The following is a 27667-nucleotide window of genomic DNA, read 5'->3' as shown; positions in this document are numbered from 1 at the left end:
TTCTGCAGCAGGTCACTGCCACACAAAGGTGTAATTAATTAATTGGGTTAATTAACAGGGAAATGGCAATTAAAATAGAAATTAAAAATTAAAATAAAATAAAAAATATAAATGTAAATGTAAATGTAAATGTAAATATAAATATCAATATCAATATAAATATAAATATCAATAAGAGAGTTCTGCTGCAGGTCACTGCCACACAAAGGAGTAATTAATTAATTGGGTTAATTAACAGGGAAATGGCAATTAAAATAGAAATTAAAAATTAAAAATTAAAATAAAAAATATATATAAAAATAAAAAAATAAAAATAAAAATAAAAATAAGAGCGTTCTGCAGCAGGTCACTGGCACACAGGGGGTTAATTAATTTGGGGTTAATTAATAGGAAAATGGCAATTAAAAATGTAAATGTAAGTATAAATATAAATATAAATATAAATATAAATGTGAATGTAAATAAGAGCGTTCTGCAGCAGGTCACTGGCACACATGGGGTTAATTAACTGTGGTTAATTAACAGGAAAATGGCAATTAAGAATATAAAAATATAAATATAAATATAAATATAAATATAAATATAAATATAAATATAAATATAAATATAAATATAAATATAAATATAAATATAAATATAAATGTAAATATAAATGTAAATGTAAATATAAATAAGAGTGTTCTGCAGCAGGTCACTGGCACACACGGGGTTAATTAAACACCGGTTAATTAACAGGAAAGGGAAAACTAAAATAGAAATTAAAAATAAAAAATTAAAAATAAAATAAAATAAATATCAATATCAATATCAATATCAATATCAATATCAATATCAATAAGAGCATTCTGCAGCAGGTCACTGCCACACAGGGGGTTAATTAATTGAGATTAATTAATAAGGAAAGGAAATAAAAATATAAATTAAAAAATATAAATATAAATGTAAATATCAATGTAAATATCAATATCAATATCAATATAAATATCAATGTCAATATCAATATCAATATAAATATCAATATAAATATCAATATCAATATCAATATCAATATAAATATCAATATAAATATCAATAAAAATATCAATAAGAGCGTTCTGCAGCAGGTCACTGGCACACAAAGGGTTAATTAATTGAGATAATTACGATTAAAGTGGAAATAAATCCCAGAAATCCTGGAATTCCCATAAATAAACCCCAGAATTCCCAGAATTAAATCCCAGGAATAAATTAATTCCCATAAATAAATCTTGGAATTCCCGGAACTAAACCCCACCAGTCCCAGGAATAAATCCCAGAATTCCCGGAATTCCCACAAATAAACGCCAGGAAGAAATCCCGGAATTCCCACAAATTAATCCCACGAATAAATCCCAGAAATCCCAGAATTCCCATAAATAAATCCCGCAATTCCAATAAATAAATCCCAGAAATCCCAGAATTCCCAGAAATAAATCCCGCAATTCCAATAAATAAATCCCAGAAATCCCAGAATTCCCAGGAATACATCCCAGAAATCACATAAATAAATCCTAGGATTGAATCCCAGAATTCCCATAAATAAATCTTGGAATTCCCGGAACTAAACCCCACCAGTCCCAGGAATAAATCCCAGAAATCCCGAAATTCCCAGAAATAAATCAATGCCAGAATTCCCACAAATTAATACCAGGGATAAAGCCCGTAAATCCCGGAATTCCCACAAACAAACCCCAGGAATAAATCCCGGAATTCCCGTAACTAAACCACAGAAATAAATCTGCAAAATCCCGGAATTCCCACAAATAAATCCCAGGAATAAATCTCGGAATTCCCATAAATAAATCCCAGGAATAAATCCCAGAAATCCCGGAATTCCCATAAATAAATCTCAGGAATAAATCTCGGAATTCCCATAAATAAATCCCAGGAATAAATCCCATAAATCCCGGAATTCCCAGGAATAAACCCCAGGAATAAATCTCGAAATTCCCATAAATAAATCCCAGGAATAAATCCAATAATAAATAAATAAATAAATTAATTAATTAATTAATTAATAAAAAATCCAATAAATCCCGGAATTCTCATAAATAAATCCCAGGAATAAATCTCAGAGATCTCGGAATTCCCACAAATAAATCCCAGGAATAAATCTCGGAATTCCCATAAATAAACCCCAGGAATAAATCCCATAAAACCCAGAATTCCCATAAATAAATCCCAGGAATAAATCCCGGAATTGCCAGCAGTAAACCCCATAAATTCCAGGAATAAATCCCAAAAATCATGGAATTCCCACAAATTAATCCCAGGAATAAATCCCATAAATCCCAGAATTCCCACAAATTAATCCCAGGAATAAATCCCGTAAATCCCAGAATTCCCATAAATAAATCTCAGGAATAAATCCCAGAATTCCCATAAATAAATCCCAGGAATAAATCCCATAAATCCCAGAATTCCCATAAATAAATCCCAGGAATAAATCTTGGAATTCTCATAAATAAATCCCAGGAATAAATCCAATAATAAATAAATAAATAAATAAATAAATTAATTAATTAATAAAAAATCCAATAAATCCCGGAATTCTCATAAATAAATCCCAGGAATAAATCTCAGAGATCTCGGAATTCCCACAAATAAATCCCAGGAATAAATCTCGGAATTCCCATAAATAAACCCCAGGAATAAATCCCATAAAACCCAGAATTCCCATAAATAAATCCCAGGAATAAATCTCGGAATTCCCATAAATAAATCCCAGGAATAAATCCCATAAATCCCAGAATTCCCATAAATAAATCCCAGGAATAAATCCCATAAATCCCAGAATTCCCATAAATAAATCCCAGGAATAAATCCCGGAATTGCCAGCAGTAAACCCCATAAATTCCAGGAATAAATCCCAAAAATCATGGAATTCCCACAAATAAATCCCAGGAATAAATCCCAGAAATCCCGGAATTCCCAGGAATAAACCCCAGGAATCCCAGAATCCGCACAAATTAATCCCAGGAATAAACCCCAGGAATCCCAGAATTCCCATAAATAAATCCCAGGAATAAATCCAATAATAAATAAATAAATTAATTAATTAATTAATTAATAAAAAATCCAATAAATCCTGGAATTCTCATAAATAAATCCCAGGAATAAATCTCGGAATTCCCATAAATAAATCCCAGGAATAAATCCAATAATAAATAAATAAATAAATTAATTAATCCCATAAATCCCGGAATTCTCATAAGTAAATCCCATAAATCCCAGAATTCCCACAAATTAATCCCAGGAATAAATCCCGTAAATCCCAGAATTCCCATAAATAAATCCCAGGAATAAATCCCAGAATCCCCATAAACAAATCCCAGGAATAAATCCCAGAAATCTCGGAATTCCCATAAATAAATCCCAGGAATAAATCTCGGAATTCCCATAAATAAATCCCAGGAATAAATCCCATAAATCCCAGAATTCCCATAAATAAATCCCAGGAATAAATCCAATAATAAATAAATAAATAAATAAATAAATAAATTAATAAAAAATCCAATAAATCCTGGAATTCTCATAAATAAATCCCAGGAATAAATCTCAGAGATCTCGGAATTCCCACAAATAAATCCCAGGAATAAATCTCGGAATTCCCATAAATAAATCCCGGGAATAAATCCCATAAATCCCAGAATTCCCATAAATAAATCCCAGGAATAAATCTCGGAATTCCCATAAATAAATCCCAGGAATAAATCCCATAAATCCCAGAATTCCCATAAATAAATCTCAGGAATAAATCCCGTAAATCCCAGAATTCCCACAAATAAATCCCAGGAATAAATCCCGGAATTGCCAGCAGTAAACCCCATAAATTCCAGGAATAAATCCCAAAAATCATGGAATTCCCACAAATTAATCCCAGGAATAAATCCCGTAAATCCCAGAATTCCCATAAATAAATCCCACCAATAAATCCCAGAATCCCCATAAACAAATCCCAGGAATAAATCCCAGAAATCCCAGAATTCCCATAAATAAATCTCAGGAATAAATCTCGGAATTCCCATAAATAAATCCCAGGAATAAATCCCATAAATCCCAGAATTCCCACAAATTAATCCCAGGAATAAATCCCGTAAATCCCAGAATTCCCATAAATAAATCCCAGAATCCCCATAAACAAATCCCAGGAATAAATCCCAGGAATAAATCCCGGAATTCCCATAAATAAATCCCGTAGACCCCAGAATTCCCACAAATAAATCCCAGGAATAAATCCCGGGATTGCCATGAATTAAACCCCAGGAATAAACCCCGGAATTCCGGGAATTCCCTGCCGTACTTGTAGACCATTCCGTGGCAGACGATGACGGAGCCGTCGTCGGAGGCGGAAGCGAAGAGCGGATACCGGCCGTGGAACGCCACCGAGCGCAGCGCGCGGCTGTGGTGCCTGGAAAAACGGGAAAACAGCCGGAAAAACGGGATCAGGGAGCGGGAAAATGGGGAAAGGGACCGGAAAAACGGGATCAGGGAGCGGGAAAATGGGGAAACAGCTGGAAAAACGGGATCAGGGAGCGGGAAAATGGGGAAAGGGAGCGGGAAAATGGGGAAACAGCCGGAAAACCGGGATCAGGGAGCGGGAAAATGGGGAAACAGCCGGAAAAACGGGATCAGGGAGCGGGAAAATGGGGAAAGGGACCGGAAAAACGGGATCAGGGAGCGGGAAAATGGGGAAACAGCCGGAAAAACGGGATCAGGGAGCGGGAAAATGGGGAAAGGGACCGGAAAAACGGGATCAGGGAGCGGGAAAATGGGGAAAGGGACCGGAAAAATGGGATCAGGGAGTGGGAAAATGGGGAAACAGCCGGAAAAACGGGATCAGGGAGTGGGAAAATGGGGAAACAGCCGGAAAAACGGGATCAGGGAGCGGGAAAATGGGGAAAACGGGATCAGGGAGCGGGAAAATGGGGAAAGGGACCGGAAAAAACGGGATCAGGGAGCGGGAAAATGGGGAAAGGGACCGGAAAAACGGGATCAGGGAGCGGGAAAATGGGGAAAGGGACCGGAAAAACGGGATCAGGGAGCGGGAAAATGGGGAAAGGGACCGGAAAAACGGGATCAGGGAGCGGGAAAATGGGGAAAGGGACCGGAAAAATGGGATCAGGGAGCAGGAAAAAAGGGAAAACAGCCGGAAAAACGAGATCAGGGAGCGGGAAAATGGGGAAACAGCCGGAAAAACGGGATCAGGGAGTGGGAAAATGGGGAAAGGGACCGGAAAAAAAAACGGGATCAGGGAGTGGGAAAATGGGTAAAGGGACCGGAAAAAATGGGATGAGGGAACCGGAAAATAGGAAAAAATGGGATGAGGGAGCGGGAAAACAGGAAAGAAGCATGGAAAAATGGGGAAAACAGCCGGAAAAATGGGATCAGGGAGCGGGAAAATGGGGAAAGGGACCGGAAAAACGGGATCAGGGAGCGGGAAAATGGGGAAACAGCCGGAAAAAAACGGGATCAGGGAGCGGGAAAATGGGGAAAGGGACCGGAAAAACGGGATCAGGGAGCGGGAAAATGGGGAAAGGGAGCGGGAAAACGGGATCAGGGAGCGGGAAAATGGGGAAACAGCCGGAAAAACGGGATCAGGGAGCGGGAAAATGGGGAAAGGGACCGGAAAAACGGGATCAGGGAGTGGGAAAATGGGGAAAGGGACCGGAAAAATGGGATCAGGGAGCAGGAAAAAAGGAAAAACAGCCGGAAAAACGAGATCAGGGAGCGGGAAAATGGGGAAACAGCCGGAAAAACGGGATCAGGGAGTGGGAAAATGGGGAAAGGGACCGGAAAAACGGGAACAGGGAGTGGGAAAATGGGTAAGGGGACCGGAAAAATGGGATGAGGGAACCGGAAAATAGGAAAAAATGGGATGAGGGAGCGGGGAAAACAGGAAAGAAGCATGGAAAAAATGGGGAAAAACAGCCGGAAAAATGGGATCAGGGAGCGGGAAAAATGGGGAAAAGGGACCGGAAAAATGGGATCAGGGAGTGGGAAAATGGGGAAACAGCTGGAAAAACGGGATCAGGGAGCGGGAAAATGGGGAAAGGGACCGGAAAAACGGGATCAGGGAGCGGGAAAATGGGGAAAGGGAGCGGGAAAACGGGATCAGGGAGCGGGAAAATGGGGAAACAGCCGGAAAAACGGGATCAGGGAGCGGGAAAATGGGGAAAGGGACTGGAAAAACGGGATCAGGGAGCGGGAAAATGGGGAAACAGCCGGAAAAACGGGATCAGGAGTGGGATAATGGGGAAACAGCCGGAAAAACGGGGTCAGGGAGTGGGAAAATGGGGAAAGGGACCGGAAAAACGGGATCAGGGAGTGGGAAAATGGGGAAAGGGACCGGAAAAACGGGATCAGGGAGCCGGAAAACGGGAAAAACGGGATGAGGGAGACGGAAAACGGGATAAATGCATGGAAAAATGGGGAAAACGCATGGAAAAATGGGATGAGAGCATGGAAAAATGGGAAAAGGGAGCGGGAAAATGGGATAATTGGAAGGGAAAACTGGGATAATGGGCTGGGAAAAATGGGGATAACACCAGGGAAAATATGGGATAAGAAGTGGGAATAATTCGGGATAAGAATCCGGAAAAATCTGGGATATCAACGGAGGAAATTTGGGATAATTTGGGATAACAACCCAGGAAAATCCGGGATAACAACCCGGAAAAATCCAGGATAAGAACCCAGGAAAATTTGGGATAACAACCTGGGAAAATTTGGGATAATTTGGGATAACAACCCAGGAAAATTTGGGATAATTTGTGATAACAACCCAGGAAAACCCGGGATAACAACTGGGAAAAACCTGGGATAACAACCCAGGAAAGTTTGGGATAACAACCGGGAAAGTTTGGGATAATTTGGGATAACAACCAAGAAAAATCCGGGAAAAGAACACAGGAAAATCTGGGATAACAACCCAGGAAAACATGGGATAAAAACCGAGAAAAATCCGGGATAATCCGGGATAACAACCCAGGAAAATCTGGGATAACAACCAAGAGAAATCTGGGATAACAACCCGGAAAAATCTGGGATAACAACCCAGAAAAATCTGGGATAACAACCCGGAAAAATCTGGGATAACAACCCAGAAAAATCTGGGATAACAACCCAGAAAAATCTGGGATAACAACCCGGAAAAATCCGGGATAATTTGTGATAACAACCCAGGAAAATCTGGGATAACGACTCGGAAAAATCCGGGATAATTTGTGATAACAACCCAGGAAAATCCGGGATAACGACCCGGAAAAATCCGGGATAATTTGTGATAACAACCCAGGAAAATCCGGGATAACGACCCGGAAAAATCCGGGATAATTTGTGATAACAACCCAGGAAAATCCGGGATAACAACCCGGAAAAATCCGGGATAACAACCCGGAAAAATCCGGGATAATTTGTGATAACAACCCAGGAAAATCCGGGATAACAACCCGGAAAAATCCGGGATAATTTGTGATAACAACCCAGGAAAACCCGTGACAACAACCCGGGATAATCCGGGATAATCCGGGATAACGGCCCAGAAAAATCCGGGATAATTTGTGATAACAACCCAGGAAAATCCGGGATAACAACCCGGAAAAATCCGGGATAATTTGTGATAACAACCCAGGAAAATCCGGGATAACAACCCGGAAAAATCCGGGATAATTTGTGATAACAACCTAGGAAAATCCGGGATAACGACCCATGAAAATCCGGGATAATTTGTGATAACAACCCAGGAAAATCCGGGATAACAACCCGGAAAAATCCGGGATAATTTGTGATAACAACCCAGGAAAATCCGGGATAACGACCCATGAAAATCTGGGATAATCCAGGATAACAACCCAGGAAAATCCGGGATAACGACCCATGAAAATCTGGGATAATTTGTGATAACAACCCAGGAAAATCCGGGATAACAACCTGGAAAAATCCGGGATAATTTGTGATAACAACCCAGGAAAATCCGGGATAACGACCCGGAAAAATCCGGGATAAGAACCCAGGAAAATCCGGGATAAGAAGCGGGAAAATCCGGGATGTCACCTCAGCGTCCTGTAGGGCCTCGTGGACAGATCCAGATCGAACCAAACCAATTTGCTGTCGTAGCTGCCGCAGATCACGTTATCCCCTGGGAATAAAAACCGGGAATCACCGATCCCGCCGCATTCCCGATCCCGTTCCCGCTTTTCCCGGCGGATCCCGCACCTGCGGGGTGCACGGCCATGCTGGAGATCCACTGGCAGCCGCTCTGGAGTTTCTTGGTGAGCTCCTGGCGCAGGAGGTTGTAGATCCGCACGGATCTTTGGGAAGCCACCAGGAAGTAGGGCCGGAGCGGATGGAATCGCACGCACTGGATCCGGCCGGGATTCTTCCGGAAGGGATCCTGGCTCCGGCGCCGGCTGCTCTGGTGGATCAGCACCTGGCGCCCGCCGGGATTGCGCTGCACCGAGGCCCAGTAATCGCCCTTGGGGTGCCAGGTCACCTGCGTCACCGGCTGCGGATCCAGTGGGATCGGGAATGGGATCCAGTGAGATCCCGAGCCTCTGGATCATCATCCTCATCCTCATCCCCATCCCCGATCCCATTCCCGTGTTTCCCGTTCCCACTGATCCCCAGTAATCGCCCTTGGGGTGCCAGGTCACCTGCGTCACCGGCTGCGGATCCGGAATGGGATCGGGAATGGGATCCAGTGAGATCCTGAGCCTCTGGATCATCATCCTCATCCTCATCCCCATCCCCGATCCCATCCCTGATCCCATTCCCGATCCCATTCCCATGGATCCCCAGGAATGGCCCTTGGGGTGCCAGGTCACCTGCGTCACCGGCTGCGGATCCGGAATGGGATCCAGTGAGATCCCGAGCCTCTGGATCATCATCCTCATCCTCATCCCCATCCCCAATCCCATTCCCGATCCCATCTCTGATCCCATCCCTGATCCCATTCCTGATCCCATTCCCATGGATCCCCAGGAATGGCCCTTGGGGTGCCAGGTCACCTGCGTCACCGGCTGCGGATCCAGCGGGATCGGGAATGGGATTGGGAATGGATCCGGTGAGATCCCGAGCCTCTGGATCATCATCCTCATCCTCATCCCCATCCCCGATCCCATCCCTGATCCCATTCCCACTGATCCCCAGGAATGGCCCTTGGGGTGCCAGGTCACCTGCGTCACCGGCTGCGGATCCAGTGGGATCGGGAATGGGATCCAGTGAGATCCTGAGCCTCTGGATCATCATCCTCATCCTCATCCCCATCCCCGATCCCATCCCTGATCCCATTCCTGATCCCATTCCCACTGATCCCCAGGAATGGCCCTTGGGGTGCCAGGTCACCTGTGTCACCGGCTGTGGATCCAGTGGGATCGGGAACGGGATTGGGAATGGATCCGGTGAGATCCCGAGCCTCTGGATCATCATCCTCATCCTTATCCCCATCCCTGATCCCATCCCCGATCCCATTCCTGATCCCATTCCCATGGATCCCCAGGAATCGCCCTTGGGGTGCCAGGTCACCTGCGTCACCGGCTGCGGATCCAGTGGGATCGGGAATGGATCCGGTGAGATCCTGAGCCTCTGGATCATCATCCTCATCCTCATCCCCATCCCCGATCCCATCCCTGATCCCATTCCTGATCCCATTCCCACTGATCCCCAGTAATCGCCCTTGGGGTGCCAGGTCACCTGCGTCACCGGCTGCGGATCCAGTGGGATCGGGAATGGGATTGGGAATGGATCCGGTGAGATCCCGAGCCTCTGGATCATCATCCTCATCCTCATCCCCATCCCCGATCCCATTCCCGATCCCATTCCTGATCCCATTCCCACTGATCCCCAGGAATGGCCCTTGGGGTGCCAGGTCACCTGTGTCACCGGCTGGGGATCCAGTGGGATTGGGAATGGATCCGGTGAGATCCTGAGCCTCTGGATCATCATCCTCATCCTCATCCCCATCCCCGATCCCATCCCTGATCCCATTCCTGATCCCATTCCCACTGATCCCCAGTAATCGCCCTTGGGGTGCCAGGTCACCTGCGTCACCGGCTGCGGATCCGGAATGGGATCGGGAACGGGATTGGGAATGGATCCGGTGAGATCCCGAGCCTCTGGATCATCATCCTCATCCTCATCCCCATCCCCAATCCCATCCCTGATCCCATCCCTGATCCCATCCCTGATCCCATTCCCGATCCCATTCCCACTGATCCCCAGGAATGGCCCTTGGGGTGCCAGATCACCTGCGTCACCGGCTGCGGATCCAGCGGGATCGGGAATGGGATCCAGTGGGATCCCGAGCCTCTGGATCATCCCAATCCCATCCCTGATCCCACTCCTGATCCCATCCCCGATCCCATCCTGGATCCCATCCCGGATCCCATTCCCGATCCCATTCCCGATCCCATGCCCGATCCCACTCCTGTGTTTCCCATTGATCCCCAGGAATCGTCCTTGGGGTGCCGGAATGCTGATCCCACCCTGGATCCCGGGAATTCCAAACCCCCAAAAATCCCAGGAATTCCGATCCCTCCCGGATCTCGGGGATTCCGATCCCACCTGAATCCCGGGAATTCCAAACCCCCAAAAATCCCAGGAATTCCGATCCCTCCCGGATCTCGGGGATTCCGATCCCACCCTGGATCCCGGGAATTCCAAACCCCCAAAAATCCCAGGAATTCCGATCCCTCCCGGATCTCGGGGATTCCGATCCCACCCGAATCCCAGGAATTCCAAATCCCCCCAAATCTCAATCCCACGCAGATCCCAGGAATTCCGATCCCTCCCGGATCTCGGGGATTCCGATCCCACCTGAATCCCGGGAATTCCAATCTCCCCCAAATTCCGAGAATTCCAAACCCCCCCCCCTCCAAATCCTGATCCCACCAAATCCCAGGAATTCCAATCCCCCCCCAAATCCCAGGAATGCCAATCCCACCCCAATTCCTGGGAATTCCAACCCTGCTCCAAGTCCCAGGAATGCTGATCCCACAATTCCTGGGAATTCTGACTGCCCCCAAATCCTGGGAATTCCAAACCCCCCCCAAATCCTGGGAATTCCAAACCCCCCCCAAATCCCAGGAATTCTGACACACTCCCCCCAAATCCTGGGAATTCCGACACCCCCCCCAAATCCTGGGAATTCCGACCCCTCCCTGAATCCTGGGAATTCCAACCGCTCCCCCCCCAAATCCCGGGAATTCCGACCTCCCCGAATCCCGGGAATTGTGCGGCTCCCACCTTTCCGTGGGGCAGCCGCAGGCGGATCCCCTTGGAGCGCTCCTCGGGGCCGGCCGGGACCCAGGGGATCGGCTGGATCCGCTCCTCCTCCGGACATTCCCAGGAATCCAGGAGCTGATCCGTGGCCGCCACCAGGAGCCGATCGCCCAGGCCCGGATTCAGCAGGAGAGCCTCCTCGTCCCTAGGGATCCGGAATTCCGGGATCAGGGATCGGGAATTCCGGGATTGGGATCGGGAATCTGGGATCAGGGCAGCCTGCTCGTCCCTAGGGATCCGGAATTCCGGGATCAGGGATCGGGAATTCCAGGATTGGGATCCGGAATTCTGGGATTGGGATCGCAAATATGGGATCAGGGCAGCCTGCTCGTCCCTAGGGATCCGGAATTCCGGGATTGGGATCGGGAATTCCGGGATCAGGGATCCGGAATTCCGGGATTGGGATCGGGAATTCCGGGATTGGGATCAGGAATACGGGATCAGGGGAGCCTGCTCGTCCCTAGGGATCCGGAATTCCGGGATTGGGATCGGGAAATCCAGGATCAGAGGGTCTCTGGGATCAGGAGAGCCTGCTTGTCCCTAGGGATCCGGAATTCCGGGATCAGGGATCGGGAATTCCGGGATTGGGATCGGGAATTCAGGGATTGGGATCGGGAATATGGGATCAGGGCAGCCTGCTCGTCCCTAGGGATCTGGAATTCCGGGATCAGGGATCGGGAATTCCAGGATCAGAGGGTATCTGGGATCAGGGGAGCCTGCTTGTCCCTAGGGATCCGGAATTCCGGGATTGGGATCGGGAATTCCGGGATTGGGATCGGGAATTCCGGGATCAGGGGGGATCTGGGATCAGGGGAGCCTGCTCGTCCCTAGGGATCCGGGAATTCCGGGATCAGGGATTGGGAGATCCGGGATCAGGGGGGATCCAGGATTGGGAAATCTGGGATCAGAGAGGAAACCTGAGATCAGTGGGGATCTGGGATTGGAGAGAAATCCAGGATCCATTCCAGAATGGATTCGACCGTTCCAAGGATGGATTCGGATCCAGGGACAGATTTGGATCCAGGGATGGATTCGACCATTCCAGGAACGGATTCAGATCCAGGAAAGGATTCGGATCCAGGGACGGATTTGGATCCAGGGATGGATTGGGATCCAGGAACGGATTCGGATCCAGGGACGGATTTGGATCCAGGGATAGATTGGGATCCAGGAACGGATTCAGATCCAGGAAAGGATTCGGATCCAGGGATGGATTGGGATCCAGGGATGGATTGGGATCCAGGGACGGATTCGGATCCAGGGACGGATTTGGATCCAGGGATGGATTGGGATCCAGGGACGGATTCGGATCCAGGGACGGATTTGGATCCAGGGATGGATTGGGATCCAGGAATGGATTCGGATCCAGGGACGGATTTGGATCCAGGAATGGGTTCAGATCCAGGAACGGATCCCACCATTCTCAAGGACAGATTCGGATCCAGGAACGGATCCCACCATTCCCAAGGACAGATTTGGATCCAGGTACAGATCCCACCATCCCAAGGACGGATTTGGATCCAGGGATGGATTTGGATCCAGGAATGGATCTGACCATTCCAAGAATGGATTCGGATCCAGAAACCGATTCGGATTCAGGGATGGATTCAAATCCAGGGATGGATTTGGATCCAGGAACGGATCCCACCATTCCCAAGGACGGATTCGGATCCAGGGATGGATTCGGATACCGGAATGGATTTGGATCCAGGAATGGATTTGGCCATTCCAGGACAGATTTGGATCCAGGGACAGGTTTGGATCCAGGAATAGATTTGAATTCAGGAATGGATTTGACCATTCCAGGAATGGATTTGGATCCAGGGATGGATTTGGATCCAGGGACGGATCCCACCATTCCCTGGGCTGGATTTGGACCCAGGAATGGATTGGGATCCAGGAACGGATTTGGATCCAGGGATGGATTTGGATCCAGGGACGGATCCCACCATTCCCAGGACTGGATTTGGACCCAGGAATGGATTGGGATCCAGGAACGGATTTGGATCCAGGGATGGATTTGGATCCAGGGACGGATCCCACCATTCCCAGGACTGGATTTGGACCCAGGAATGGATTTGGATCCAGGAACGGATTTGGATCCAGGGATGGATTTGGATCCAGGGACGGATCCCACCATTCCCAGGACTGGATTTGGACCCAGGAACGGATTAGGATCCAGGAACGGATTTGGATCCAGGGATGGATTTGGATCCAGGGACGGATCCCACCATTCCCAGGACTGGATTTGGACCCAGGAATGGATTGGGATCCAGGAACGGATTTGGATCCAGGGACGGATCCCACCATTCCCAGGACCGGATCGGGATCCTCGGGCGCTCCAGGAAAAATCCGGGAATGTTCCCCGGGAACTCACACGGCCACAGCCACCAGGCAGAGGCTGGGATTGGGATTCCAGGCCACGCTCCCGACCACGGATCCGACGGGAACGCTCCGCAGGCAGCGCCCGGAGCTCACCTCCCAGAACCGCAGCGTGCCGTCGTCCGAGCCTGGAACAGGAACACCACGGGAATTCTGGGAATGCCGAGGGAGTTCTGGGAATGCCGAGGGAGTTCTGGGAATGCCGAGGGAATTCTGGGAATTCCCAGTGCCAGGAATGGGGGGGAAAAGCTGGAATGGAGTTCCCTGGAAGCCGCAATTCCCTGGAAGCCACAATTCCTGGTACCCCAAATTCCCTAGATCCCAAAATTCCCTGTGATTTCCCAGAATTCCCTGGAATCCAGAATTCCCAGCAACTTCCCAGAATTCCCTGGAATCCAGAATTCCCAGCAACTTCCCGGAATTCCCTGTGATTTCCCAGAATTCCCTGGATCCCGAAACCCCAGCGTGCCATCGTCCAAGCCTGCAATGGGAACGGCGGGGGAATTCTGGGAATGCCGAGGGAATTCTGGGAATGACAAGGGAATTCTGGGAATTCTGGGAATGCTAAGGGAATGTTGAGGGAATGCTGAGGGAATTCCCGCTGCTGGGAACGGGGGAAAAAACCTGGAATGGGGTTCCCTGGAAGCCGCAATTCCCTGGAAGCCACAATTCCCTGGAAGCCAGAATTCCTGGTACCCCAAATTCCTTAGATCCCAAAATTCCCTGCGATTTCCCAGAATTCCCTGGAATCCAGAATTTCCAGCCATTTCCCGGGATTCCCTGTGATTTCCCAGAATTCCCAGAGATTTCCAAAATTTCCCTGTGATATCCCAGAATTCCCTGGATCCCAGAACCGCAGCGTGCCATTGTCTGAGCCTGGAACAGGAACGGCGGGGGAATCCTGGGAATTCCGGGGGAATTCCGGGAATGATGAGGGAATTCCGGGGGAATTCTGGGAATGCTGAGGGAATGGTGAGGGAATTCCCGCTGCTGGGAATGGGGGAAAAGCTGGAATGGGGTTCCCTGGAAGCTGCAATTCCCTGGAATCCAGAATTCCCAGGAACCCAAAATTCCCAGCAATTTCCCAGAATTCCCTGTGCCGTCCCAGAATTCCTGGTACCCCGAATTCCCTAGATCCCAAAATTTCCCACATCCCCGATTCCCTGGAAGCCAGAATTCCCTGGAAGCCAGAATTCCCTGGATCCCTCTCCTGCCCCATCACACCATTCCCATTTTTCCCATTCCCATTTTTCCCATTCCCATTTTTCCCATTCCCATTTTTCCCATTCCCATTTTTCCCATGCCCATTCTGGTACCACTCCCTGCGCCTGGGTCAGGAACACCGGGATCGGGATTGGGATCGGGATTGAGACTGGGACCGAGATCGGGATCAGAACTGGATCGGGATTTGGATCAGGATCGGGATCGGGATTGAGACTGGGATTAGAATTGGATCGGGATTGGGACTGGGATCGAAATCGGGATCAGAATCAGGATTGGGATCCAGATTGGGATCAGGACTGGATTGGGATTGGGATTGGGATCGGGATCAGGTTTGGGATCGTAATCAGGATCAGGATTCAGACTGGGATTGGGATCAGGATCAGGATTGGGATTGAGACTGGGATCAGGACTGGGATCAGAATTAGATCAGGATCAGAATCGGGATCAGGATCGGGATCAGGATTAGGATTGGGATCAGAATTAGATCAGGATCAGAATCGGGATCAGGATCGGGATCAGGATTAGGATTGGGATCAGAATTGGATCGGGATCAGGATCACAGCCAGGATCAGGATTGGGATTGGGATTGGGATCAGAATTAGGACTGGGATCAGGATCAGGATCGGGATCGGGATCTGGATCAGAATTAGATAGGGATCAGGATCAGAATCGGAATCAGGATCGGGATTAGGATCGGGATCAGGATCGGGATCAGGATTAGAATTGGGATCAGAATTGGATCGGGATCAGGATCACAGCCAGGATCAGGATTGGGATCGGGATCAGGATTGGGATCGGGATCAAGATGGGGATCAGGATTAGGACTGGGATCGGTATTGGGATCAGGATCGGGATCAGAATTGGATAGGGATCAGGATCAGAATCGGAATCGGGTTCAGGATTGGGATCAGGATTGGGATCAGGATCAGGATCGGGATCACAATTGGATAGGGATCAGGATCAGAATCAGAATCAGGATCAGGATTAGGGTCAAGATTGGGATCAGGACTGGGATCGGGATCAGGATGGGGATCAATATTGGATCAGGATCAGAATCGGGATCAGGATCAGGATCAGGATCAGGATCAAGATCAGGATCGGGATCAGGATCCCTTTTTTCTTACCCTGCCCAAGCTCTGCCCCATTCCTGCAGCAGAGCTGGGAATTCCGACCATTCCCAGCCATTCCCGACCATTCCCAACCATTCCCGACCATTCCCAGCCATTCCCGACCATTCCTGACCATTCCCGACCATTCCCAACCATTCCCAGCCATTCCCGACCATTCCTGACCATTCCCGACCATTCCCAACCATTCCCATTCCCCATTCCCGACCATTCCCGACCATTCCCAACCATTCCCAGCCATTCCCGACCATTCCCGACCATTCCCGACCATTCCCGACCATTCCCAGCCATTCCTGACCATTCCCGACCATTCCCGACCATTCCCGACCATTCCCAACCATTTCCCAGCCATTCCCGACCATTCCCGACCATTCCCAACCATTCCCGACCATTCCCATTCCCCATTCCCGACCATTCCCAGCCATTCCCGACCATTCCCATTCCCCATTCCCAACCATTCCCAACCATTCCCGACCATTCCCATTCCCCATTCCCGACCATTCCCGACCATTCCCAGCCATTCCTGACCATTCCCAACCATTCCCAACCATTCCCAGCCATTCCCATTCCCCATTCCCGACCATTCCCAACCATTCCCAACCATTCCCAGCCATTCCTGACCATTCCCAACCATTCCCAACCATTCCCGACCATTCCCATTCCCCATTCCCGACCATTCCCGACCATTCCCAGCCATTCCCAGCCATTCCTGACCATTCCCGACCATTCCCAACCATTCCCGACCATTCCCATTCCCCATTCCCGACCATTCCCGACCATTCCCAGCCATTCCCAGCCATTCCCAGCCATTCCCGACCATTCCCGACCATTCCCAACCATTCCCGACCATTCCCAACCATTCCCAGCCATTCCCATTCCCCATTCCCAACCATTCCCGACCATTCCCATTCCACATTCCCGACCATTCCTGACCATTCCCGACCATTCCCATTCCCCATTCCCGACCATTCCCGACGATTCCCAGCCATTCCCAGCCATTCCTGACCATTCCCGACCATTCCCGACCATTCCCGACCATTCCCAACCATTCCCAGCCATTCCTGACCATTCCCGACCATTCCCGACCATTCCCGACCATTCCCATTCCCCATTCCCGACCATTCCCAGCCATTCCCGACCATTCCTGACCATTCCCGACCATTCCCAGCCATTCCCAACCATTCCCGACCATTCCCATTCACCATTCCCGACCATTCCCGACCATTCCCAGCCATTCCTGACCATTCCCGACCATTCCCAACCATTCCCGACCATTACCATTCCCCATTCCCGACCATTCCCGACCATTCCCAGCCATTCCTGACCATTCCCGACCATTCCCAACCATTCCCAACCATTCCCGACCATTCCCATTCCCCATTCCCAACCATTCCCGACCATTCCCAGCCATTCCCGACCATTCCCGACCATTCCCGACCATTCCCAGCCATTCCCAACCATTCCCGACCATTCCCATTCCCCATTCCCGACCATTCCCGACCATTCCCGACCATTCCCGACCATTCCCAACCATTCCCGACCATTCCCATTCCCCATTCCCGACCATTCCCGACCATTCCCAGCCATTCCTGACCATTCCCGACCATTCCCAACCATTCCCGACCATTCCCGACCATTCCCAACCATTCCCAGCCATTCCCGACCATTCCCAACCATTCCCAGCCATTCCTGACCATTCCCAACCATTCCCGACCATTCCCGACCATTCCCATTCCCCATTCCCGACCATTCCCGACCATTCCCAGCCATTCCTGACCATTCCCGACCATTCCCGACCATTCCCAACCATTCCCAGCCATTCCCATTCCCCATTCCCAACCATTCCCGACCATTCCCATTCCACATTCCCGACCATTCCTGACCATTCCCGACCATTCCCAACCATTCCCGACCATTCCCAGCCATTCCCGACCATTCCTGACCATTCCCGACCATTCCCAACCATTCCCAGCCATTCCTGACCATTCCCGACCATTCCCGACCATTCCCGACCATTCCTGACCATTCCCAACCATTCCCAACCATTCCCGACCATTCCCATTCCCCATTCCCGACCATTCCCGACCATTCCCATTCCCCATTCCCGACCATTCCCAACCATTCCCAACCATTCCCAGCCATTCCCATTCCCCATTCCCATCTCCCGGCTGCAGATCCATGGGATTTTTCCCGGGAATTCCGGCTCCGTACCCGACACCAGCCACTGCCCGCTGGGAGAGACGCTCAGAGTCCGCACCAGGCTGGAATGGCCACGGAAAACCTGGAAAAAAAATGGGAATCGGGGAGAATTCCCAAATCCCGGCAGCTCCTCGGGAATTCCGGATGGGAATGAGGATCCCGGCCCGGAATTCCGGCCTTTTCCAAGGGAATATTCCTGAAATTCCCACCTGAGGCCGTTCCCGCCCCGGATTCGTCAATCCCGGGTTTTTTTTGGGATGAGCCCCTCCCCAGGCTCTGGGAAAGTTTTTCCTGGAAATCCTGGTTTTCCAGAGCCTTTCCCAGCAGGAAATTCCAGGAATTTTCCAGGAATTCCAGCTTTTCCCAGCTCCTCCCACCAATCCGTACTTCCCGAGGCTCCAAATCCCAAAAATTTCATCAAATCCCAGAGAAAATTCCCAAAATTCCCACTTATTTTCTGGGATGAGCCCCCCCCCCAGCTCTGGGCAAGTTTTCTGGATCCATTCCCAGAAATCCCAGTTTTCCAGAACCTTTCCCAGCAGGAAATCCCAGGAATTTCCCAGGAATTCCATCTTTCCCCATCTCCTCCTCTTCCCAACTCTCCAAATCCCAAAAAATCCCCAAAATCCCAGAAAAAATTCCCAAAATTCCCAGTTTTTTCTGGGATGTCTCCCCCCCCCCCCATCTCCAGGAAAGTTTTCTGGATCCGTTCCCGGGAATCCAGCAGGAAATTCCAGGAAATTTTCCAGGAATTCAAACTTTCCTCATCTCCTCCTCTTCCCGACTCTCCAGATCCCAAAAAATCCCAGAAATCCCAGAGAAAATTCCCAAAATTTCCCCCTCACTCACCATGGCCTGGGTGGTCGGGAATGGCTGCAAATCCCTCGGCCTGGGAATTTTGGGAATGAGATCCTCGGGATCCACGTTGACCTGCGGGATGGAAAACGCCCAAATCCAAACCCATCCCCCAAAACCTCCGGAGCTTCCCAAGGGGAAAAACCGGGAATTTCTTGGGAATATTTTGGGAATTTTTTGGGAATTTTTCAGGAATTTTGGGGATTAAAAAAAAAAAAATTGAGAACTTTCAGGGATTTTTTCAGGGATTTTTTGGGATTTTTTTCCAGGAATTTTTTTGGGAATTTTTCGTGAATTTTTGGGGAATCTTTCTGGTATTTTCTGGGAATTTTTCCGGAATTTTTTGGACTTTTTTGGGGAATTTTTTGAGAATTTTTTTGTGTACTTTCGGATATTTTTCAGATTTTTGTTTGTGAAATTTTCGTGCATTTTTGGGGAATATTTTGGGAATTTTTGGTGAATTATTCGTGAGTTTTTGGGGGATTTTTGAGGAATTTTTTGAGGAATTTTTTGTGAATTTTTGGGGAATTTTTGAGGAATTTTCCATGAATTTTCGGGGAATTTTCTGGGAATTTTTCAGGAATTTATTGGGATTTTTTTTTGAAATTTTCGTGATTTTTGGGGGGAATTTTTCATGAATTTTTTGTGAATTACTCGTGACTTTTTGGGGAATTTCTGGGGAATTTTTTGGGATTTTTGAGGGATTTTTCATACATTTTTGGGGAGCTTTCCGTGAGTTTTTGGGGAATTTTCCGTGAGTTTTTTTGGGAATTTTTGTGAGTTTTTGGTGGATTTTTGGAGAATTTTCTTGGCACTTTTTGTGAATTTTTAGGGAATTTATGAGGAATTTTTCATAAATTTTTGGGGAATTTTTTGTGAATTTTTTGGGAATTTCTGGGGAATTTTTTTTGGAATCTTTCGTGAGTTTTTGGTGGATTTTTTGGGAATTTTTTGTGAATTGTTGATGAATTTTTGGGGAATTTTTTTGGTACTTTTTGTGAATTTTCAGGGAATTTTTGAGGAATTTTTCATGAGTTTTTGGGGAATTTTTGGTGACTTTCCCAGGAATTTTTGGGAATTTTTTCCGGGGGAAGCGGGTTATCCGTACGCGCATGCGGCGCTGCCGGGGGCACAACCCACCCCCAAAACCTCGGGAGCTCCCCAGGGGAAAAAAAATGGGAATTTTTTGTGAATTTTTTGTGAATTTTTTTGGTATTTTTCGTGAATTTTGGGGGGAATTTTTGAGGAATTTTTTGTGAATTTTTGGGGAATATTTTGGGTATTTTGGGGGAATTTTTCCTGAGTTTTTGTGTAATTTTTGGGGAATTTTTTGGGGAATTTTTCCTGAGTTTTTGGGGAATTTTTGGGGAATTTTTTGTGAATTTTTGGTGAGTTTTTTGTGAATTTTTTGAGGAATATTTTGGGTATTTTTGGGGAATTTTTTTGAGTTTTTTGGTGAATTTTTGAGGAATTTTTCATGAATTTTTGAGGAATTTCTCCTAAATTTTTGGGCAATTTTTCGCGAATTTTTGGTGAATTTTTTGGTGAATTTTTGATGAATTTTTCCTGAGTTTTTGGTGAATTTTTTGGTGAATTTTTGGTGACTTTCCCGGGAATTTTTGGGAATTTTTTCCGGGGGAAGCGGGTTATCCGTACGCGCATGCGGCGCTGCCGGGGGCACAACCCACCCCCAAAACCTCGGGAGCTTCCCAGGGGAAAAAAAATGGGAATTTTTTGTGAATTTTTTTGATATTTTTTTGGTATTTTTCGTGAATTTTGGGGGGAATTTTTGAGGAATTTTTTGTGAATTTTTGGGGAATATTTTGGGTATTTTGGGGGAATTTTTCCTGAGTTTTTGTGTAATTTTTGGGGAATTTTTTGGGGAATTTTTCCTGAGTTTTTGGGGAATTTTTGGGGAATTTTTGGGGAATTTTTTGTGAATTTTTGGTGAGTTTTTTGTGAATTTTTTGAGGAATATTTTGGGTATTTTTGTGGAATTTTTTTGAGTTTTTTGGTGAATTTTGGAAGAATTCTTCATGAATTTTTGAGGAATTTCTCATAAATTTTTGGGCAATTTTTCGCGAATTTTTGGGGAATTTCTGGGGAATTTTGGGGGGAATTTTTCCTGAGTTTTTGGTGAATTTTTGGGAAATTTTTGATGAATTTTTCCTGAGTTTTTGGTGAATATTTTGGTGAATTTTTGATGAATTTTTCCTGAGTTTTTGGTGAATTTTTTGGTGAATTTTTGATGAATTTTTCCTGAGTTTTTGGTGAATTTTTTGGTGAATTTTTGGTGACTTTCCCGGGAATTTTTGGGAATTTTTTCCGGGGGAAGCGGGTTATCCGTACGCGCATGCGGCGCTGCCGGGGGCACAACCCACCCCCAAAACCTCGGGAGCTTCCCAGGGGAAAAAAAATGGGAATTTTTTGTGAATTTTTTGTGAATTTTTTTGGTATTTTTCGTGAATTTTGGGGGGAATTTTTGAGGAATTTTTTGTGAATTTTTGGGGAATATTTTGGGTATTTTGGGAGAATTTTTCCTGAGTTTTTGTGTAATTTTTGGGGAATTTTTTGGGGAATTTTTCCTGAGTTTTTGGGGAATTTTTGGGGAATTTTTGGGGAATTTTTGGTGAGTTTTTTGTGAATTTTTTGAGGAATATTTTGGGTATTTTTGGGGAATTTTTTTGAGTTTTTTGGTGAATTTTGGAGGAATTTTTCATTAATTTTTGAAGAATTTCTCGTAAATTTTTGCGCAATTTTTCGCGAATTTTTGGGGAATTTCTGGGGAATTTTTGGGGGGAATTTTTCCTGAGTTTTTGGTGAATTTTTGGGAAATTTTTGATGAATTTTTCCTGAGTTTTTGGTGAATTTTTTGGTGAATTTTTGATGAATTTTTCCTGAGTTTTTGGTTAATTTTTTTGGTGAATTTTTGATGAATTTTTCCTGAGTTTTTGGTGAATTTTTTGGTGAATTTTTGGTGACTTTCCCGGGAATTTTTGGGAATTTTTTCCGGGGGAAGCGGGTTATCCGTACGCGCATGCGGCGCTGCCGGGGGCACAACCCACCCCCAAAACCTCGGGAGCTTCCCAGGGGAAAAAAAATGGGAATTTTTTGTGAATTTTTTGTGAATTTTTTTGGTATTTTTCGTGAATTTTGGGGGGAATTTTTGAGGAATTTTTTGTGAATTTTTGGGGAATATTTTGGGTATTTTGGGGGAATTTTTCCTGAGTTTTTGTGTAATTTTTGGGGAATTTTTTGGGGAATTTTTCCTGAGTTTTTGGGGAATTTTTGGGGAATTTTTGGGAATTTTTTGTGAATTTTTGGTGAGTTTTTTGTGAATTTTTTGAGGAATATTTTGGGTATTTTTGTGGAATTTTTTTGAGTTTTTTGGTGAATTTTGGAGGAATTCTTCATGAATTTTTGAGGAATTTCTCGTAAATTTTTGGGCAATTTTTCGCGAATTTTTGGGGAATTTCTGGGGAATTTTTGGGGGGAATTTTTCCTGAGTTTTTGGTGAATTTTTGGTGAATTTTTGATGAATTTTTCCTGAGTTTTTGGTGAATTTTTTGGTGAATTTTTGATGAATTTTTCCTGAGTTTTTGGTGAAGTTTTTGGTGAATTTTTGGTGACTTTCCCGGGAATTTTTGGGAATTTTTTCCGGGGGAAGCGGGTTATCCGTACGCGCATGCGGCGCTGCCGGGGGCACAGGTAGAGGTCGAGGCAGCGCTCGAAGCGCTCGTGGATGAAGCGGGAATAGGCGGGAACGGCGCGGAGACTCCGGAATTTCCGCGGCAGGAACGGGAGACGGCGCTCCGAGGGCTCCTGGAGACGCCAGGCGGATTCCTGGGAATGGGGGAAAACCACGGGAAAAGTGGGAAAAACGGGGGGAAAAACAATGGGAGAAAAAGGGGGGGAAATGGGGAAAAAAGGGGGGAAAACGGGAAAAAACGGGGGGAAAATGGGAATATGGAAATGGGAAAACACGGGAAAAGTGGGAAAAATGGGAAAAAACGGGGGAGGGAAAACGGGGGGAAAAACAACAGGGAAAAAAAGGGGGGGAAGTGGGGAAAAAGGGAAGGGGGATGGGAAAAACGGGGAAAAGTGGGAAAAATGGGGGGAAAACCAGGAAAAAATGGGGATGGGAAAATGGGAAAAAATGGGGGGGGAAAATGGGATAATGGGGAAAAGTGGGAAAAATGGGAAAAAACAGGGGGAAAATGGGAAAAATGGGTGGGAAAATGGGAAAAAATGGGGGAAACGGGATAATGGGGAAAAGTGGGAAAAATGTGAGAGTGGGGGTGGGGAAATGGGAAAAAATGGGGTAAAAGTGGGTAAATGGGAAACAATGAGGGTGAAAAAGGGGAAAAGTGGAAAAAATGGTGGTGGGAAAATGGGAAAAATGCGGGAAATGTGGGGAAAAAGGGAAAAATGGGGGGAAAGTTGGGAAAAATGGGATAGTGGGGGTGGGAAAAATGGGATAATGAGAAACGGGATTGGGGAAAGGAAAAATGGGATAATGGGGAAAAGTGGGAAAAATGGGGGTGGGAAAATGGGATAATGGAAAGAATTGGAAAAAAATGGGAATGGGAATGGGGAAAAATGAGGAAAACGGGAATGGAATGGGGAAAATGGGAATGGGGATGGGAAAAGTGGGATGGGAAAAATGGGATTGGGAATGGGAAAAATGGGATAATGAGGGAAAAGTGGGAAAAATGGAGGAAAAGTAAGAAAAATGGGAGGGGGTGGGGAAATGGGAAAAATTGGGGGGAAAATGGGAAAGAATAGGGGGGAAAGTGGGAAAAATGGGGAGAAACGGGAAAAAAATGGGGGGAAAGTGGGAAAAAATGGGATAACGGGGGTGGGAAAATGGGAAAAAATATGGGGGGAAATGAGGGGAAAATGGGAAAAATGGGGGAAAAGTGGGAAAAATGGAATAATGGGGGTGGGAAAATGGGGAAGGGGAGGGAAAAATGGGATAGTGGTGGGAAAAATGGGGATGAGAACGAGAAAGGGGGAATGGGGATGGGAAAGTGGGGATGGGGATGGAAAATGGGGATTGGGAATGGGATAATGGGAATGGAAAAGATGGGAAAACGGTGGGAAAAATGGGGGGAGTTGGGATAATGGGAATGGAAAAGATGGGAAAACGGTGGGAAAAATGGGGGGAGTTGGGATAATGGGACGGGAAAAATGGGATAATGATGGGGAAATGGGATAATGGGAAAATGGGAATGGGGATGGGAAAAATGGGACAATGATGGGGAAATGGGAATGGAAAAATGGGAATGGGGAAAACGGGATAATGGGAAAAATGGGAATGGGACGCTGATCCCACCGGGATCTTCCCATCCCGGTCCACCCCAATCCATGGGAAGAGATCCCAACTCTCCCACGATCCCAACCCATCCACCACCGACAATCCCAAAAAAAACCCCCCAAAAATTCCCGGCATTCCCGGCACCTCGTCGGGGCTGAGCAGGAATTCCGGGGGCGGGTTGTAGGATTCGGCGTGGCCCGGCAGCGGGATTTTGGGAGCGGGGACGTGCATCTTGTGCCGGCCCAGGATGGAGTCGGGATCTTCCCGAGCCCAGAGGTCGTAAAAAACGGGAACGTTTTCCTTGGGTTTCCGAGGTTGGATCCAGCCCATCTTGATGGCGTGGACCAGTTTGGAGACCTGGCCGGAATTCCCGGGATTTGGGAACGGGGGGTCGGTTCTTGGATGGAGTTTGGAGCTCTTGGGACCTTCCCGATCCTCACGATCCCGCCGGGATCTTCCCGATCCATTGGGATCATTCCCGATCCCCTCATTCCATTGGGATCTTCCCTCATCCCACCGGGACCGTTCCTGATCCTCCCCTTCCATTGGGATCTTCCCAATCCCTTCAATCCCACCAGGATCTTCCCTTATCCCACCGGGATCGCTCCCAATCCCTCAGGATCCTTCCCAATCCCTTCAATCCCTTGGGATTTTTCCCAACCCTCCCATTCCACTGGAATCTTCCCAATCCCCTCAATCCCACTGGGATCATTCCCAATCCCATCAATCCCACCAGGATCATTCCCAATCCCCTCAATCCCACTGGGATCTTTCCTTATCCCCACCGGGATCATTCCCAATCCCCTCCATCCCACCGGGATCGTTCCCAATCCCTTCAATCCCACCAGGATCCTCCCAATCCCACTGGGATCATTCCCAATCCCCTCATTCCATCAGGATCTTCCCAATCCCTTCAATCCCACTGGGATCTTCCCTTATCCCCACCGGGATCATTCCCAATCCCTTCAATCCCACCGGGATCCCCCCAATTCCCTCGGGATTGTTCCCAATCCCCTCCATCCCTTGGGATCTTCCCAATCCCTTCAATACCTTGGGATTTTCCCAATCCCACCGGGATCTTCCCAATCCCCTCCACCCCATTGGGATCTTCCCTCATCCCACCAGCATCTTCCCAATTCCCTCGGGATCATTCCCAATCCCCTCAATCCCTTGGGATTTTCCCAATCCATTGGGATCATCCCAATCCCCTCAATCCCACCGGGATCGTTCCCAATCCCCTCATTCCATCGGGATCGTTCCCAATCCCCTCAATCCCACCGGGATCGTTCCCAATCCCCTCATTCCATCGGGATCATCCCAATCCCCTCAATCCCACCGGGATCGTTCCCAATCCCCTCAATCCCACTGAGATTGTTCCCAATTCCACCGGGATCATTCTCAATCCCCTCAATCCCACCGGGATCATCCCAATTCCACCAGGATCGTTCCAAATCCCCTCAATCCCTTGGGATTTTCCCAATCCCTTGGGATCATTCCCAATCCCCTCAATCCCACTGGGATCATCCCAATCCCCTCATTCCATTGGGATCATCCCAATCCCCTCCATCCCACCGGGATCATTCCCAATCCCCTCAATCCCACCGGGATTGTTCCCAATCCCCTCATTCCATTGGGATCATCCCAATCCCCTCCATCCCACCGGGATCATCCCAATCCCACCGGGATCATTCTCAATCCCCTCATCCCATTGGGATTTTCCCAATCCCCTCAATCCCACCGGGATCATTCCCAATCCCCTCAATCCCACCGGGATCATCCCAATCCCACCAGGATCGTTCCCAATCCCCTCAATCCCATTGGGATCATCCCAATCCCACCGGGATCGTTCCCAATCCCTTCAATCCCATTGGGATCATCCCAATCCCACCGGGATCATTCCCAATCCCCTCCATCCCACCAGGATTCCTGTTCCCCCTGCTCCGGGATCTCTTCCCGTTGGGAATTCTTTCCCACCTTTTCCTTCTCCAGCAGGGAGGGGATGAAGCTGCGTTTGTCGGCCGGGCGATTCGTCACCGGGTGCAGCCGCACCTCGCCGCTGAAGAAATCCACGGAGGGCTGGAAAAGCGGGAAAAATCCCACACGGAGAGAGGCGGGGAGGGGAGAGAGGGAGGGGAAAAAAACGGGGAAAAAAAATGGGGAAAAAAACCGGAAAAAAAAGGGAAAAAGGGAAAAAAATGGCGGGAAAAAAAGGGAAAAAAGGGGGAAAAAATGGGAAAATGGGGGAAAAAATGGAGAAAGAAGTGGGAAAAATGAAGGTAAAGGTGGGGAAAAAAACGGGGAAAAAAAATCGGGGAAAAAATGGGAAAAAGGGAAAAAAACGGGGAAAAAAAAGGGAAAAAAAGGGGGAAAAAAAAGGGAAAAAAAGGGGAATAAAAGGGAAAAAAAAGGGGAAAAAACGGTAAAAAACCAGGAAAAATTGGGGAAAAGAATGGGGAATAATGGGAAAAATGGGGAAAAAAAGGGGAAAAAAAAAAAAGGGAAAAAACCCGGGAAGAATAGGAAAAATGGGATAATGGGGGTGGGAAGAATGGGAAAATGGGATAATAGGAAAAATGGAAAAAATGGGAATGGGGATGGGAAAAATGGAATCAAGGGAAAAATGGAACAATGGGAAAAATGGGAATGGGAAAAATGGGAATGGGGATGGGAAAAACGGGATAATGGGGGAAAAAAGAGGAAGTGGGAATGGGATTGGGAAGAATGGGAATGGGAAGAATGGGAATGGGGATGGTCATCCAGCCCGGGAATTCCGCCCCTGGGAGCTCTCCATGGGCATTCCCAGCGGGAATTCCAGCCCTGGGAATCCCTTCCTGCATTCCCAGCGGGAATTCCAGCCCTGGGAATCCCTTCCTGCATTCCCAGCGGGAATTCCAGCCCTGGGAATCCCTTCCTGCATTCCCAGCGGGAATTCCAGCCCTAGACCCTCCCCTTGGGCATTCCAGGCAGGAATTCCAGCCCTTCCCCCCTTTTCCAGCATTCCCGGTGGGAATTCCAGCCCTTCCCCCCCCTTTTCCAGCATTCCCGGTGGGAATTCCAGCCCTTCCCCCCCCTTTTCCAGCATTCCCGGTGGGAATTCCGGCGGTTCCTGGCTGACCTGGTAGGGATCGAATTGGGGATCCCCGAATTGGCCGCTCTGGAGGCGCCGGATCAGCTCCAGCTGCTCCTCCGAGAGCGGAACCTCGGCGCCGGTCTGGGGGTCCTCGACGGAGCGCCTGACGGGAGAACAACACCGGGATAAAACACC

At 47.8% G+C, this 27667-nt stretch overlaps 1 protein-coding gene across 1 annotated transcript in view; it reads right to left on the bottom strand.

Annotated features, from left to right (window-relative positions):
• Positions 1 to 27667, bottom strand: part of BOP1 (BOP1 ribosomal biogenesis factor) — a 54032-nt gene that overhangs the window by 22468 nt on the left and 3897 nt on the right. Inside the window, exons 3-14 of the mRNA XM_088060652.1 lie at positions 27518 to 27635; positions 26377 to 26478; positions 24547 to 24759; positions 22767 to 22928; positions 19080 to 19160; positions 18243 to 18312; positions 13676 to 13808; positions 11263 to 11443; positions 8236 to 8524; positions 8074 to 8158; positions 4322 to 4429; positions 1053 to 1107 (exon numbers count right to left, since the gene is read on the bottom strand). Of these exons, the coding sequence (XP_087916778.1) occupies positions 1053 to 1107; positions 4322 to 4429; positions 8074 to 8158; positions 8236 to 8524; positions 11263 to 11443; positions 13676 to 13808; positions 18243 to 18312; positions 19080 to 19160; positions 22767 to 22928; positions 24547 to 24759; positions 26377 to 26478; positions 27518 to 27635 (1597 nt within the window). The remainder of the gene's footprint in view (positions 1 to 1052; positions 1108 to 4321; positions 4430 to 8073; positions 8159 to 8235; positions 8525 to 11262; positions 11444 to 13675; positions 13809 to 18242; positions 18313 to 19079; positions 19161 to 22766; positions 22929 to 24546; positions 24760 to 26376; positions 26479 to 27517; positions 27636 to 27667) is intronic.

Source organism: Pseudopodoces humilis, chromosome 1, assembly GCF_049639895.1.
Source record: "Pseudopodoces humilis isolate 2021_Gansu_Grassland_sample_001 chromosome 1, ASM4963989v1, whole genome shotgun sequence".
Classification (NCBI taxonomy): Eukaryota; Metazoa; Chordata; class Aves; order Passeriformes; family Paridae; genus Pseudopodoces; species Pseudopodoces humilis.
The sequence above is the reverse complement of the archived record's forward strand: the minus strand, read 5'-3'. Positions and strand labels throughout refer to the sequence as shown.